The sequence below is a fragment of the Phycodurus eques genome, chromosome 10, assembly GCF_024500275.1.
Source record: "Phycodurus eques isolate BA_2022a chromosome 10, UOR_Pequ_1.1, whole genome shotgun sequence".
NCBI classification, from domain to species: Eukaryota; Metazoa; Chordata; class Actinopteri; order Syngnathiformes; family Syngnathidae; genus Phycodurus; species Phycodurus eques.
In genome coordinates, this window is record NC_084534.1 from 3,378,851 (window position 1) to 3,395,505 (window position 16,655).

The 16,655-nt window shown below is 41.0% G+C and overlaps 1 protein-coding gene across 2 annotated transcripts; it reads right to left on the bottom strand.

Annotated features, from left to right (window-relative positions):
• Positions 1-314: 314 nt before the first annotated feature.
• si:ch211-112f3.4 (EF-hand and coiled-coil domain-containing protein 1) lies at positions 315-14,696 on the bottom strand. Of its 2 annotated transcripts, XM_061687814.1 has the most exons (9): positions 13,987-14,696; positions 10,912-11,338; positions 10,695-10,829; positions 8,462-8,520; positions 7,309-7,453; positions 7,036-7,186; positions 856-972; positions 628-694; positions 315-542 (listed from the first exon to the last, which is right to left on the bottom strand). In XM_061687814.1, exons 1-9 carry the CDS (start codon positions 14,543-14,545, stop codon positions 373-375), a joined length of 1,830 nt encoding a protein of 609 aa, XP_061543798.1. In that variant the 5' UTR covers positions 14,546-14,696; the 3' UTR covers positions 315-372. The 2 variants fall into 2 exon arrangements, with proteins under 2 accessions (XP_061543798.1, XP_061543799.1); XM_061687815.1 differs by lacking the exons at positions 315-542; positions 628-694; positions 856-972 and adding an exon at positions 6,290-6,953.
• Positions 14,697-16,655: the final 1,959 nt, after the last annotated feature.

Sequence of the window (16,655 nt, forward strand, 5' to 3'; positions counted from 1 at the left end):
GCAGTGTTTGAAAACCCCATTCTGTCACCCTCTTCTGTACTGTTACGCATTACATACTGCTAGAAAAATGGACACACACATTTGCCTTGTAGGCATGTAACTGATTGGGGATGTATCTCAAATCAAAGTAGCAAAAGGATTTTTAATTTAGGGTTAAAGTGGTTAGGAAGTTAATCGTCTTACGAAAGTAATATGTGTTTCCTGAAGGAAAAAAGCATCCCAAATCAAAGGTGCTTGTCTGCTCCCTGTGAAATAATTTCTGTTGAATTAAATAATAAAAGGAAATAGAGCAATGTATAGATTTGATGACATTTATGTTCTACACAAGTTACATTATTAGAATTCAAAGATTATTATTTTTTTTTAGCTTAGTTAACAGGAGATGACCAGAGAGCTGGTGCTGCTTGTTTGATGCCTTGATGGTGGAAGCAGGCGTTTGCCTTCCCTCTCACCTCCTTTGGCCTCGCCTCCTTCTCTAATGTGCACAGTGGAGGATAATTGCACGTAGAGGGCATCAGCCACCTGCAGTGCCTGGGATGGACCTGCACGGAGAAAAAAAGAAAAAAAAGAACAAAAAAGTTGAGCAAAAACGTATTTGAGTATTTGAGAAATTCAGAGCTGGTGTACCGTCTCCTTTACTGCACATATCTAGCGTGTCCATCATGATGCTCCCCAGCTCCCTGCGGGACAACTTCTACAGAGACAAGTAAAGGTTCATTTGATTAAGTTTTGTAACAATTAATAATAAATATTTTTAAAAAGCGACTGGTCATAAAAAACGTTTTTTTTTTGTTTTTTTTTAACGTTAGGCACGAATAAACATGACATGACACCAATGATTTGGGGAAGGGTTACCTTATTGCGTAGGTGCAGAAGTAGCATGAGGGCATCTCTGAACTTTCCCTCCATCAAAGACAGCCTCTCCCTCTCTTTCTTTTCTTCACTTGCCTTGTCCTCCTCTTGCGCTGGCCTCTGACAGGAGGAATAATTATGAAATAAAGGGGGGAAAAAACAGTTGGAGTGAGGTCAAGGCATTTTGTCAGTATTTGTGTTTCGGTATAATTCGGAAACACATTGGTACACACTGTATGAAATAAATCCAATAAAAGTAATTTAATGTGAATATTGTACTTAATGTCATTTACATTACATATAAACAAATAATCCATCCATCCATGTTCTATATCTCTTATCCATTTGTGGATCATTGGGAGCTGGAGTCTATCCCAGCTGACTTCAGAGTGAAAGGCGAACTACATCCTGGCTTGGTCACCAGTCAATCAAAGAGCACATTAGACTATATTGTCCCGTCTTTTTTCCCCAAGCCTGGGCTCGCACACTTTTCATCTACGTATATGCTCACATCCAGACATCTGACACACCCACCGCACGTAAACTGGAAATGAGTGCACCAACTACAAAGAGGTGCGATTCATTGAATTCTGAGGCTGGCCCTAAATCATTGAGCATGGTGTTTTCCTGCACCTTGTGAATGTCATTGAAATCTATTAGAAAAAATTAGCACATTTTAAATTTGAAAATAACTCACGAAGCAAATGTGTCATCCCTCAGTCAGACGTGTGCACCGCTCAAAACACTAACACTTTGAAGGTTACCATGTTTTATTATTATTGTTATTATTATTATTATTATTCTGTATGAAATAAATCCAATAAAAGTAATATAATCTGAATACTGTGCTTATGACTGAGTGCATGTTTGGAGGTCCATCAAAAAAAAGGGTTGCTCTTGCTATTCTATAGATCAGCTTTCTTGCACCACGGACCGAACGAGTCACTTCATCATGTTGATATATTTTGACGACGAGCATAGACACAAATAAAAGCAAATGACTGAATCGTTAATTCACCATTGCACCATTATGATGACTATGGTAGGTGTAGTGGGAGCCCTGCGCTTCAAAAACCGCTAAAGACTTAATACCGGCCGCCGGCACCATGTTTGAAATTCTTGGTTAAAAATGTTTGCTCTCGCCGATGTTCTTCACAAATAAAAATTACAACTAAAACGCTGTATTAGCCAATCACAGCACCTCTCTGATCAGCTCAATAAAATGGATTTTGTTCAGTCTCTCTACTTACTTTTGTAGAGTTTCTTACAATGTGTGGTGACGTATGTTGTAATTTTATCCAAATTTCAAGAAATGTGCCCTGAGTTACCAGAGGGCTGTTCACCTTCACATGGCGCTGGATTTACTACAGCCTCAGGAGCGTGTAAAATGAAATGTGCGTAAGTTGACGTGCAAATGCCCACACGAATAGATTTGACAAGGCGCGCCCACATTTTAAGTTTTCACCACCCAGAGTGTGTTTCCAGCAAGAAGGTGCATAAATGGCAGACTTAAGCGGACAGGAAAATCCACACAGAGAGAAAGCCGCAGAGCTGTGCGGATTTTTTTATGAGGATTTAGTCAACTAATGAAATTTAGTGAAATTACCATCTTTAATGGCTACATTTGCTCCAATGATGATCATGTGATCAGCTGATGAAAGTTTGACTTGAATACAAATAAACTACATGACAGGGGATTCTCGGATTATAACGGTCCCTCCATACTCAGTTTTTAGGTTACAAACATCATGCAATGAAATAGTTTGAGCTGCAGCATAACAATATGGCATCGCGCGGCACTTAGGCTCAGAAACCGGCCATAGTTATTGTTTTTCATTGGACTGTTTTATATTTATGGCTTATAAATGTTTTTCATGCATATACAGTTGTCCTGCTTAAAAGTCTTAGGCACCATTAGATTTTTTTGTTTGTTATAACAACCATGTAAAACTACAATTCATAGAGCTGATTTAGTAAAGCCCCGACTGGTTGAACTGTTAAGAAGTGGGAAAAAAAATTGCACCGTGTCAAATTTGAGTTTGTCCATCTGGGCCCGGTTGTTTAAAACTTGGTTATTTTTCAACCACTGGTTAAGTAGAGTTAACCGACCGTTAACTTTAGCGGCACCGTTATCATGTTGTCCAAAACTTGGTTAACTTTAACCGGCTGTTAACTTGACGTTAAAGTTAACACACCTCAGGGTGTGCTAACATTTTAATAGTGTGGTTAACTCTCGAGATGGCGTTCGCGGCTAACGATTCACTTCAAACTTTGTGTTTGAAGCGAATCGTTAGTCATTGGACATTAAAAGTTGGGAAAATAACATATTTATTCAATAAATAAGACATGACTGTGATCTATTTGGACATTTGAACAATCTTACTAATGAAGTCAAAAACAAATAAACATGCGTCTGTATGAAGCACCCGTAAAATGCCTATATTTTCCTTGTCCATGGTAACTTGAATAACAGTCTAAAGTTTGATTCAATTAGATATAATAATATAGGTTAAAATAGATACAACAACCCAAAAGAATTAGCTCATGGATCTATTAAGAATAGTTGATAATGTCCCACAATGAAATCCATTTTTCAGGAAGAGATATTGACAGAATCATATTACATCCATGTGAAGCACCCGCAAAATATCTGCTGTAAAGTTTTTTACTGGTTTTCTCTGTTCACAGGATCATTATTGAATACCATTTAAAGTTCGTTCAGAGACATGGCAATGATGATGTATTTTATATAAATATATGTTAGAGTCATGAGTGTTTATATTGATTATTATATTTCAAAATATTATACATAAATTAAAAAAAACAGTAAAAAAGTACAATGAAACCTAAACTGGCATTCAGTATAATTAGGATAAAAGAGATGAGTTCAGTCACTGATGGTGTCGTGGTACACTCGCCTGACTTTGGTGCAGGCAGCGTGGGTTCAGTTCCCACTCAATGACGGTGTGAATGTGAGTGCGAATGGTTGTCTGTGTCTGTATGTGCCCTGCGACTGACTGGCGACCAGTTCAGGGTGTAGTCCGCCTTTTGCCTGAAGTCAGCTGGGATAGGCTCCGGCGTCCCGCGACCCTAACCAGGATAAGCGGTGTTGAAATAGTTTAGTTTTAGTTCATTTTGTTTGTTTTTTTTCAAACCATCCTTATCAAAATTAACTAATTCACTGCCAGCCATTTCCTGAGCAGGGAACCCCTAGACTGCCAGGCATATTCGAGCAATTTCACTGATTTTTCAAGCCCCACAGAATATTATGTACTATGACGATGTACACATCAAAACCACCAAATGAAAGGTCAGACTCTCTTCTTTCATCAGAAAAAATGCTTGTCTCGAGCTTATGCCGTTCTTGAGTAATCAGTAGTCAAATATAGGCTACTTTCAGCCAAATCTGTTTTTGGAAGAAAAAAAAAAAACAGAAAACAGCCTTTTTGTGAAAGCAGGCAGATCAAGCAGAACAATGACTTTGACACCAATATTTTTTTTCTTTTGTAAAAATCTGAGAAAGTACTTTTTACATAAAAAATATTTATTTACAAGTTTAACTCTGTACATAATTTACATTAGGCAAAAATGCATGAACAAATGGGCCTCCCACACTTGCACTTTTTTCCTCCAAATTCTCCTCCTCTACCGTTTGCTCAATAGTCCAGGTTTTTATTACCTTGCACATAAAATCTAGCAAAATTTTATCCACATATGGATTTTATTCTTCTGTTGGCAATGACGGGGAACTTGTGTGGTTGTCATTCTCCTTGAAACCAGTCATTACTTCTGCTCGAAGCACAACCTGTGCAGTTTAGAAATATAACTATTACTATAAAAATACATTGTTGAAATTGCTGTCGTGGGACGTGGAGAAAAAAAAGCTTTCAAATACCTTTTTTGTCTCCACTGCGTACTGGAATGGGAGTCGAACGTCTGCTGGATGCCTCACCTGTAAGTTTTAAAAAATACATACGATTATTAGAGAATACTTTTTATTGATGAGTTGTTTTGGAAGGGTAAAAAAAACATTACTTTTCTTCATCGCAAGCGTAAAAGACGTTCGACTTGCGGGTGTTGGAAAAAATGGAAAATTCACATCAGTACTGGCAACAGATGTTAAATTGTAATGTGAACTAGTGGGGCTAAATTATGTTTTTATGTAACAAGGATTGAAGTAGCGTCTTTGCTCGCTAAATGTAGCTAACGCGAGCTGCAAACGAGTTACCTTCGTCTGACTTTGTTGATCTTCATCGGAGGAAGCTCGGGATGAAGCTCGGCTGGCTATCCAAAAGGGAGTTCACTCATCTGATGATTTCGGATCCCATTTATTCAAATCCGGGTCTGCAGACGATCAGCCGGCAAGCGGCCAAGAGCATCTCGTCATATGTATGGGCCGGCATTTTGCGCAATCGCTTTGCAACAACGTGATCGGCTCGGTGCGTCATCCTTTACTCCCCCGCATGATCTAAGGCGTCTTTCCTGTCGGTCACAGGAATATTTTTTTTGCCTTGGCCTAATAAATTTCTAGCACCGAAATGTTTTTTTTTTTTTTCCATTTTGTCTTCTCTCTTTTCCGCCATTATATTTGTCTCTTCTCATTGTCTGTTGCACCCCGCCGACCCGCAACCTCGTTCATCTTCTTCAATCTGAGGAAGGGACGTGCACCTCAAGGCATTGTTGACCTCTCCAGGTTGCCATTACTCATTGCAGTTATGCAGAGGCTTGACGGTCACACATAAACTGCACAAGGCCCTCCCCCACCCATCCCCATTTAAAAACGCCATTGACGTCTTCAGACGGCATTGGCAGGGAATGAGTTAAACATGGGGTATGATCATTATTGCTTGATATGAAGCATAAAATCAATGAATCATCTATAAAATCTCGAATAATTATAGGTGATGCCCTTCAATCTTAAATACAAAACAGAGAGCTGTATGTGTTTGGAACATTAATATTAATAATAAATAATTAATTAATTCAGTGAATTTTATTTCAATATTATACTTATTATCATTATAGACACGCCATAATTGTTCCTGTAGACTATGTTACAGTGTACAAAACAATAATAAGTGTATGGTTGTTTAATCTTACATGAAGGTTCACCAACATTTGTGCAAAATGCCCAGGGTCTGCTCACAGCTTTATGGATTTTTTTTTTTTTTTTTTTTTTTGGGTTTCTTGCATAATCCTTCTTACTGAATCAGTACCATTATTTACTCTTTTACTATGTCCAAATGATTGCTGTGAAAAGAGTCAATAAAAGAACAAAGCTCATACTTCCTAAGACATTTTCACAGAAACCGGAAGGTTCAGCATTCGGTGGTGTTATGTATTTCCTTTTCCTTTCATTGCAAGACTAATTAAAAAAAAATTATGGAGCAAATCATTTTGCAATTGAAAAAAAGACAATGTGTGCTGAATTGGAAGCAGAACTTTATAAGAGGACAGTTTTAAACAAACTTGCACTGACATGTCTAATAACAGGCTTCGGCAAAGACAAAAATGAGTCACCAGAGGGCTGACACTTTTATTCACTTGTAAATAATGTAGCACTCCCTTCACTATGTAACATATCAGCCTTTACAAAGATAGTATTGGTATCGATGAGTCCTAATCGAACATTATTTTGTACCTGTCATCACTAAAAAATAACGAAGATAGTAGACCTCTCTTCATGAAGCAAAACTCAATTATTATTACTTTTGCAAGGGCAGATTTTTCTTTTATACACCTCATGTATTGAATAATTTTATTAACTCAACAGTAGTTATTCAATTTAAAAAATGTTGAAAATTATTGTGTATGAATAAACCCGACAGGGGCTCTTTTTTTTCTTGTTTGGGTCGTTAACCTCATACTCCTGGGAACAAACAGGGACATGTGACATGCAGACCAGAGCAACCAGGCAAAACATATTAAAACTTGTGTTGATCTATGCTGCAGTGCCTTCAGGCAAGCTCAAATTTGGACTCATGATTGATTTGTGTGTGATGCCCTGCCACTGAAAGATGAATATTTATTCTATCTGTTCTCATTTGGAAAACTAACGAAAGGTTTTCTTCTTCTTCTTCTTCTTCTTCATTGAAGGATATCTATAATGACAGGTTGTGGAATTGCCACTTTCATACTGAGCAAAATACTGAAATCGTGTTTTTCCTTGTCAACTTCACCCACCTTCTCCTCACAACCTTCTCTGCTTGCTGAGAGCTCTTGCTTTTGTCGCTTCCAGCTGCAGCATCCCCTGTTGCCCTTTGAATCGCTGCTGAGGTGGCAGTCGTGCAGGTCGTCCTTCGAGAGGAACTGAGGGATCACGTGACTCTGACACCTTTAAGACCAGGCAGAAGAGGAGTGGAGTAGAGTGGAGTGGGGTGTTTTCTGCATGTCATCTTAGAAAAAATAGCAACGATAGATTTTGTGCATTTTATTGAATGTTCAAAATGAGCTAACCCTTTGGCCCAGTCGTGCGATTGACTGATGTGCTTCTTCACCTTGAAAAGGCAGCATTGCTCTTCATCACTCATGCCCCTGCCACCTTCCTCCTCTTCGTCAGAGGCGGCTCTTCCCTCCACTGCTCTCTGCAGACAATCAGCATCTGCAGACAAACAAATTCGTTACGTTTACGAGTTGATGGCAGTCACACTTTAAAAGCAACATATACAAAGATGTGGGTTGAAACAATAACTTTTTAATTGCAGGTGAATCCTTTTAAAAATCACAAGCAATAACAGCAGGCTGCAAAGGAGCAAATATGCATTGCACGAAACCATTGAAAGCAAAGTAACGTCTCCTTCTCGTCGATTAACCCTTTTGCTGATTTTTTTGGGTGGGGGAACCTATTGCCGAAAAACTCATATATTCACTGTTTCTGTGCTGAGGCCAAAGCCTTGTCTATTACTAAAGTATTACTTTGGCACCATCTTGTTGCATCTTGGTGCCAAGGAACTATGCTGAAGTGAGTTGAGGTGCGTCACGTAGTGCTTTGTGGCCATTCTGTGGCATCTGTAGGTAATCCTAAACATTGGAGGGCGTCAATTACTTGGCTGTTCGCGGCTGTGCTCGCGCCTCCAACCCGTGAATAGCGGGGTAACACTATACAGTCAATTCAAACTAGAGAGCACAAATAATTGATTCCATCTATTTTTAATTGATCATGGGTGAGCCGAAGTCTATCCCAGCTGACTTTGGGCAAGAGGGATATTTGATTCTTATTTATCATTCATTAGGTCCTTACCAGCGGCACGGTGGCAAACTGGTTAGAGCGTCAGCCTCACAGTTCTGAGGACCAGGGTTCAATCCCCGGCCCCGCCTGTGTGGAGTTTGCATGTTCTCCCCGTGACTGCGCGGGTTTTTTCCGGGCACTCCGGTTTCCTCCCACATCCCAAAAACATGCATTGATTGGAGACTCTAAATTGCCCGTAGGTGTGACTGTGAGTGCGAATGGTTGTTTGTTTGTATGTGCCCTGCGATTGGCTGGCAACCAGTTCAGGGTGTACCCCGCCTCCTGCCCGATGACAGCTGGGATAGGCTCCAGCACGCCCATGACCCTAGTGAGGAGGATAAGCGGCTCAGAAAATGGATGGATGGATGGACAGTTCCTTACCTGTCTTACAGTATGCTCCACTTGTAGAGGAAGGTTCAGGAAGACATACACAGCCAGATCTGATGCAGGAGAACATACCTCAAATCATAAACAGTATTCATGCTCCTTCACACTGGATATACAATATGTGCATGATGACATAGCTATCATTGCAGGTAAAGTATATAGGTTTTTGTTTTTATGTCAGATTAGGTACGATTATTTGTTGTTATTTATTGTGATTTGGCTTTGATACTACTTCTTTTAAGTTCAGCCAATTTTGTTTTCTGAGAAGAGAAAAAAAAGAAAGAAAAAGTTAATGGAAATAACTATCTTTGAACAAACTTTATGAAGACCATTATAAACAGGCGGCGGAACCAGGGAGGCACTGGCTGCACATGTCTCCCCACTTTTTGGCCTGCCTTTAATATTCCCCTTTTTTCTTTTTATCACATGTTTTCACTCCTCTTCTCTATTGTTCTGGGTGGTGTCAATCTGACCATATGTTGCTTATCAGTATCATAAGTACACGTAGCAACCCATCAAAGAATAACATAAACAACAGTATGCATTTGAGCATGGTTGCCCGTGGTTTGTCCAAAAATGTGTTAGGTCAATTTATTTATTAGTTTAATTAATGCCCTGATCTTGAGGTTTGGCCTTGGGCGCTGAAAACATCTATACTAGGGCTGTCGAACTCATTTTAGTTCATGGGCCACTTTCACCCCAAAAAGATCTCAAGCGGGCCGGACCACAATATTTTTGGCTTAAAAATCCACTAATAACAACTATTAAGAATTTTCCCCATTGTTTTTGTACAAATGATTACAAGTACTTTCAGAAAATATTTACATTTATTCATTATTTTCTTGTTGCAAATTTTGCTGCAAATAATGAGCAGTCTGAATTTTTTTAACCAAAAATTATTTCAGCAGTCTTATGAATCAGTGAGCGTGCATCATTCAGTTATGCATCCTTTGTAAATGAATTTAAAGTTGTGGCAGTGTGTGGAGAGGAAAAGAAGAAAAAAAAAAAAGATTCCAACAAACCAACCTCTTTTGAAGTGAAGCTTTTGACTGAAATGTTGTAATATTCAATGTCTTAAAACATTTCTACAGGAGGTATTTATTTTCACAGAATTGTCATGTGAACATGGCACACCATTTTATATGAGTGTGATCCATCGTTTGGCCTTCACAGGTACATCAATGTCATTTAAGTGTTGTCAGTGCACCCTCCAGTGGACAAAACTAGCACTAAAAGTAATTTTTATTGAAAAAACGAGTGAATGTGTTCTTCATCCCCGCGGGCCGGATTGGACCCCCTGACGGGCCGTTTCTGGCCCCCAGACCGTATGTTTGACACCACTGATCTATACAGTCTGACACAAGGTTGATTTATGATATTGAACATGAATTTTACAACTTTCAATGCAACTCTCAGTGCAGCTTTCAAGAGAGAATGCCTGTTCAAATATCTTTTTCAACTGTGGGCGGCAGGTCGGCAAATTTCATATACGTTAAACTTTTTCATCAAGATTGAGTCTAACCAACTTTGGGGCTCTATTTTTGTAGACATGCATGTGCATGTGCGGTGTGGCACAAATGCCGGCGGATTCTGATTTTTGTGCAAGCCCAAGGCTCGCTGCACGTGTTTGCCAATTTGGCAGACCGGGCTGCCCCAAAACTGGGCGTTCTGGCGTAGTAAGGGTGTGTCCTTGGAGATGCGCCCAGCGGTGTGGCAGGAAGTCAATCTAAACTTACACCTGCTCAGACCACACCTAAGTACTGGCACAAGGTCAAAGGTAAGGTCTAACTTGATTTTGGTGAGTTTGATTGGGGCAAAGGCAGACAGATAGTGAGATCCTCAAACATATTTAAGTCGCCAGAGGTTATCAGCAGGACACTGTATTTAATAAGGGTACCCGCTCACATCGTGTGTTGCCACACCGGCCAATAGCAGCGACAATGCTCCACTCACGCACGGATCGCTACGATTACCCATCGTCCTCCTCCGCAGAGAGATGTCTCCACTGAGACTGCCATTGCGCCACATTTAAAGGGAATGAAAGGAGATGCTTTGATTGGCGGCAAATGAAGTGGGCTGTGAACACACCCACAGAGGCGCAGCCCGGCCACTCTCGGATCCGCCAGGCTGCGGCGGTCAACAAATTTACCAACACTGGTCTAACAGATACAAATGATTTGTAACTTGATGCATAAACAAACACATACGCTCACTCACACAAACATACCTGTACTGCTGCAGTTCACTCTCCAGCTGGGTGATCCTGGATTGAAGGTGTGGCACAGATTCGGCTTGTTCCTGAATCAGTCGCACCCTCTCGAGGCCCAAGCTCAAAGCCTCTCTGGCCTCCTCTGCTCGTCTCCTGATGGAGTTCATCAACATGATCACGCTTAATAATACAGTATTATATCAGTTGATGATTTGTGATGGAACCAAAATCCAACCTGATTACGATGTTCTCCCTCCTGAGGGCAGATTCCACCCCCTGAAGCTTGCACACTTCCTGGTATGCCCATCGCAACTCCTCCTCCAGACGTTCATTGAACTTGATGGCCTCCTCCAGCTGTCCATCACGCGAGGAACGGATCAACTGCAACTCTCTTAAAAGGGGGTCCCTCATGTCCCATCTTCTCCCCAATCTTCTCCCACCACTTCCACCAGCAATATTTAGCCCTTTAATCCGGCGTGTGGGCACCAGTTTGCCTTGTATGAGGGAAATGGAAGTTGTGGGCGATGAAACACTGATGGGAGCTGACTGCGTGCAGCTCCTCTCTTGTCTCAGAGCCACTTCAAGGGCCAAACAGCGAGCGTCGCTACCCTGCAGCGCTGATCGGAGGTCCTCCACCAGCTCCCTCAGAGCTCCTAACTCTTCTGGGAATGGAAAGAATGAAAGGATTGAAGAGAGGCGGAAAACTTCATAAACATATGCTGGTACCACAAATGATGTTCATATTCTGGTTTTGTTGGCATGTTCAAATATAACCATAAATATACTGCTCCATCAATTAACTAATTCCCTGCCAATTCCGTCCAAAGACGTCATTCAGAATCCATCTATTCCCTGCCAATGCCGTCTAAAGACGTCAATGGTGTTTTTTAACGGGGATGGGTGGGCGAGGGTCTTGTGCAGTTTATGTGTGATCGTCGAGCCTCTAGATCACTGCAATGAGGATTGGCACCCTGTAGAGGGCAACAATGCCTTGAGGTAAAGTCACTCCCTCAGAGGAAGAGGAGGAAGAAGGAGGGGGCGGACTGGCGGGGTCCAAGAGACAATGAGAGAAGGCAAACATAATGGCAGAAAAGAGAAAAGACAAAATGAAAAAAATCTAACAAAAAAACTTTCGGTAGTAGAAATTTATTGCGCCAAGACAAGAAAAATATTCCTGCGACCGACAGGAATGACGCCTTAGATCATGCGCGCCGAGCGATCGCTTTGTAGCACAGCTATCGAGCAAAATGCCGGGCCAAATGGCGACATCCTCGGCCGCTTGGCAGCTGATCGTCTGCCGACCAGGATTTGAGTAAATGCGATCCGGAATCGTCAGATGAGTGAACTGCATCTGGATCGCCTGGAAGCAGCCGAGCTTCATTTGGAGCTTCCTCCGGATGATATGGAGGCGAAGGGAACTCGTTTGCACTTCGCATTAGCTATATTTAGCAAGCAAACCCGCTCCTTCAATCCTTGTTACATAGAAACATAATTAAGTCCCACTAGTTCACATTACAATGTAACATCTGTTGCCAGTACTGATGTGAATTTTCCATTTCGTCCATCTTGCAGGAATTCAACAACCGCAAGTCGAACGTCCTTTACGATTGCGGCGAAGTAATGTTCTTGTTTTTTACCCTTGCAAATCATCAATAAAGATTTACAGGTTATGCATGCAGCAGACCTTTGACTCCCATTCCAGTACGCAGTGCAGACAAAAAAAAAAAAAGGTAATTGAAAGGCTGTTTTCTCAGTTTCTTTCCTCCCGAAACAGATTTGGCTGAAAGTAGCCTGCTGATTACTAAAGAACGGTGTAAGCTAGAGACAAAAGTTTTTTTCCTGATGAAAGAAGAGAGTCTGATTTTTTGGTGGTTTTGGTGTTTACATTGTCAATATTCTGTGGGGCTTGAAAAATGAGTGAAATTGCTCGAAAATGAAAATGCCTGCCAGTCTAAGGGTTTCCTGATTTTAAGAAACGCCTTAAAGTCTACACTTCAATCACACCTTCATTGTTTTATTTCAAATCACTTGTGGAGGTGTAAAAAATCCATCCATCCATCCCTTTTCAACACCGCTTATCCTGGTTAGGGTCGCGGAGTAAACTAAAATCTTTTCTTTTTTTAAAAATCCATGTTATACATCTTTCTGTCTGCCTGTCTGTCTCATCTAATACTTTTGCTACAATGTATTATTAATGAGAAGGCCATAATGTAAGATTTGTTCTCGGGACGATGCAGTGCAGTTCTACACAACTACAAAATACACATGTAGTAATACAATCCATCCATTTATTTTTATTTCTATAGATCTTGTACTCATGTGAGCTGGAGCCTCAAGATCTCAACTGACTTTGGACAAAAGATAGGGTAGGCGACACCCTGGAGTGGTCTCCAGTCAATCAAAGCTTTGAGACTTATGTGCTGAACACAATTTCCACCACGCTGCCCGTCACATCCTTTTATGTGGCCCGCTAAATCAAATAAAGTGTGTCTAATTAATGTTCCTTGCCAAATGGATTTTGTTCTTTTCCTTTTGGCCCAAATAACCAGGACCAGATTTGCAATGAATCTTCACCTTTAACAGATATTACAAGCATTTTCTGTTAAAAAAAAACAACATTTATATATAATAATAAATCCTTCTTGATAATAAGTCATTGAACAATTGTCTACTTAAGTATAAGAATCAAATGCAGGGGCAGTTTTTGTTACCTGTAAACAATGACATACATTTCCTGTATAATGGTTTTCAAAGTCATAGCCTTCTGAGAGAAACCTATGTGAAGTACACGGTGATGAAAATGAGTTGGATACCCCCTCATTACACCAATATAGCCAGGTGTACAAATGACAGTAGTTTGGAACTTTAACTTGGCCTTTTGTCATTGCTCTTGTTTTGTCTGCCAGTAATAAGTAATAAGCAGTGATGGGAAATAACAAACAAACAAACAAACAAAAATACTTTGTTTCTGTAGTTAAATAGATTTGTCAGTTATACTGTATGTACTTTATGTGAGTATTTAATTTTTTGACCGCCTTCTACTTTTGAAAACCAACATCTGTACCAGTCGGAATTTAGTTCTCGTTTAGTTTAGTCCAGATGGGTTTTTTTTCTCCATTTTTTTTTCTTCTCAGCATGAGCACTATGTAAGTTTATAAAAGATGGAGACTGTTTTGTGTTCCCCGGGTATACTATATCATGGACAGTTTAATAAAAAATAATAATAATAAGACAGTAATCTGTACTTGGCAGAAAGTTCAATGTGACGCGCGCTGTCTTTCCAAATGGCAACAACATGCCACAAGCCTACCAGAAGAAGCGTCCTCCGCAGCCGTGGATCTGTTGTGATTTCTCGACGATTGCTCCAAACTAACATATTTCCTCCTTCTGACGCGAGGCCAGCGCAGCCTGATGTGCCTCTCCACCATCTCCGTCTCCTCGGTAACGGGCAGTCGCCACACGCTTTGCGCGCAACGCACACGAAAGTAGCCGCACAGACGCGAGTGAAAGTCCTGAAAAGTCATCTGACGAGGCAGCCCGGAGCATACGTCTGCGAACTCTTCGTCCGGTTCGTCGTCACTCCCTTTCCTCGTCTTCTTCCCTTTGTGAGCTGCTCCGGTGACACCCAGCACGGCGCACAGGGTGCGGAAGTCCTCCGCCGACACTTTATCGTCCCGGCTGGGATAAGCGAGATGGTGGAAGACCTCTTGCAAGTACTGGTCTATCCCGGTGGCCAGGACGACGATTTCGTTGTCCGCGCCGGGATCGGGGCTGTGGTGGTGGGCCAAGGCGCTCCGGAGCCACTCGCTCCTCCGCGCTGCTCTTGGCCAAGGCTGGACGTGCTTCAAAGATAATGCAGTGCGCTCCATAGTCGCGCAGTGACGTGTTCTTCTTCTCCGCAATCTCAGCAAAGAAATTCGTCATGCAAAAGATTCCCAAATCAATCGTTGCACTTTCCCGGTGCATCAAATCGCAATCTGAGCCTTCCCAACCAGAGAAAACAAAGTCGATCCCATTCAAGCTTTGACTCCACCCTTTCATGCAAATACTCTGACTGCAGAAGTCTGCCTGTGCAGCCGCCATTGAAAAAAAAAAAAAAAAAAGGTTGCCTGTGGGCCATGTTGTACGGAAACGTATTGCATTCACTTGGGAAAAAACAAAAACTCCTGTTTTTCTGAGTAATGTTTTTCCTGTTAACTGAGTAATAGTCATAAAACAGGGGGGTGGGGGGTCTTGACAGAAAAACCGAAAAACGGGGGAAAAGAATACTGAGAAAAACAAAGCCCTCAAAAATAATTACTCAGAAAAACAGGATTTTTTTATTTATTTTTGTATTTTTGAATCCAAGTGAATGTGATACTCTTCCATAATGTTGCACGGGGGTTATTGGAATATTATTTCATCCTAGGACTGTCGAACTCTCAATGATAACTGTGTGTTACCAGTTTATAAAAGTCTACAAATTAACATCTAGTGCTTCATTAGTAGCACTACTAGCCAACTATACAAATATATACAACATATGCCAACTATTGCAAAATCAGAGGAAAACCTAATGAACATATGCTGATACCAAAAATTATGTTCATATCGTTCATCCATTTTTCAGGTCATAGCAGTGGTATTTGATTGACAGTTGACAGCTGAGTGGGGCGTGGTTTCAGCACATTCAGCAGAAACACCCACAGTGTTCGAGAGCAGAGACAACGGCTTGATTTCTCACCATTTTGAAGCCTCATTTGACAAACATGAAGTCATTGAAATTTGACAGCGTCTTCTCTGTTGTGTCAAATTGAGATGACATTTATTTTCTTTTTAGGGGGGACTTTAGGTCTTACCCAGCACGTCACATACTTCCTCTTGACGAAGTACTGCACGTCGCTGGAAAACTGTGAATTCTATCTCAATTTTATTCATGCCCTTATATTTGGCAGAAACACACACACCTCCAAAAGAAATCCCTTACTGCCAGTTCTTTGCCTGGTAGGAGTGGAAGAGAAACCTCTGTCGCAATCACCAGGTAACCTCCCCTTCAAAGAAAATATGTCTGAACCCTTAGTGGAAATACCTCTCCCCACCCTGACATCAGCACTTGTCATTCGTTTGACAGCCAAAACAAACATTTTCTTGGATACACTCACCTGGGCATGACTAGACCGCACCATGCGAGTTGGATCGCATGCATTCCAGTTTCTGGAGCACATTCCATTTGTCAGGAAAAATGCAATTTGTTGAAATACAGAGCGAATGCGTTTGTGTGTTTGTGTTATGGGGGAATTAACAGTTCGGTGAGAAGCTCAGCATCGGTCCCCTCGGTCCTGCCGTTGTTCTCCTGACCTCTCTGAGTAAAATGCTTTAAAACAGCAGTTGTTTATACCGTGGAACTTCAGTTCACAAACAATTCAGTTTACAAACAACAATTCCAAAGAAAAGTTGCCTTTTTTTCATGAAAGGTCTTGGCATGCATGTTCAATTGGCATCTGTCTCGCACTGCGTCACACAGATAATGTTGCTCTAAATTAGCCCTCAGTATGGCTCCAAAGAAACCTGAAAAATGTCACTCGTCGCTTTTTGGAAAAATAGTCGCTTGAGGAGTTGGAAAAGTCGCGAAATATAGGAACTCTAGGAAACTACAAACTACAGTCAGATAGTTATACATTTATTCGTGTCCACATCATCACTGATGTGTGGCTTGGGCATATCTGAGGGACATTTGAATAAATTTACACACAGTAAAATAATGTCTCCCATGAGGTATCCTTGAAGAAATACTGTTTTATTCGTTATTAAGCCTGCAGGAATCTAGTTATCCCACTACAGATCTATGAGAATAGATCAGCCAATTAAATGGTGGAAGATCTGTGCTGACTCAAATTTAACAGGAATTGAAGAACACAGCCACATATCCAGATATACAAACATAAGATATGCCACATCTCCAGATATAAGATATAAGTGGATGGGCACACTTGTGGAATC

Bases quoted from the DNA above. Each gene is read 5' to 3' on its own strand.
- si:ch211-112f3.4 (XM_061687814.1), bottom strand. From the start codon at position 14,545: ATGGAGCGCACTGCATTATCTTTGAAGCACGTCCAGCCTTGGCCAAGA. The intron at 7,454-8,461 runs GTAAGGAACTGT...GTTTGTCTGCAG, and splicing joins TGGAGCATACTGTAAGACAG to ATGCTGATTGTCTGCAGAGA. The intron at 973-7,035 runs GTGGGTGAAGTT...TCCTCCTGTCAG, and splicing joins GAGAAGGTTGTGAGGAGAAG to AGGCCAGCGCAAGAGGAGGA.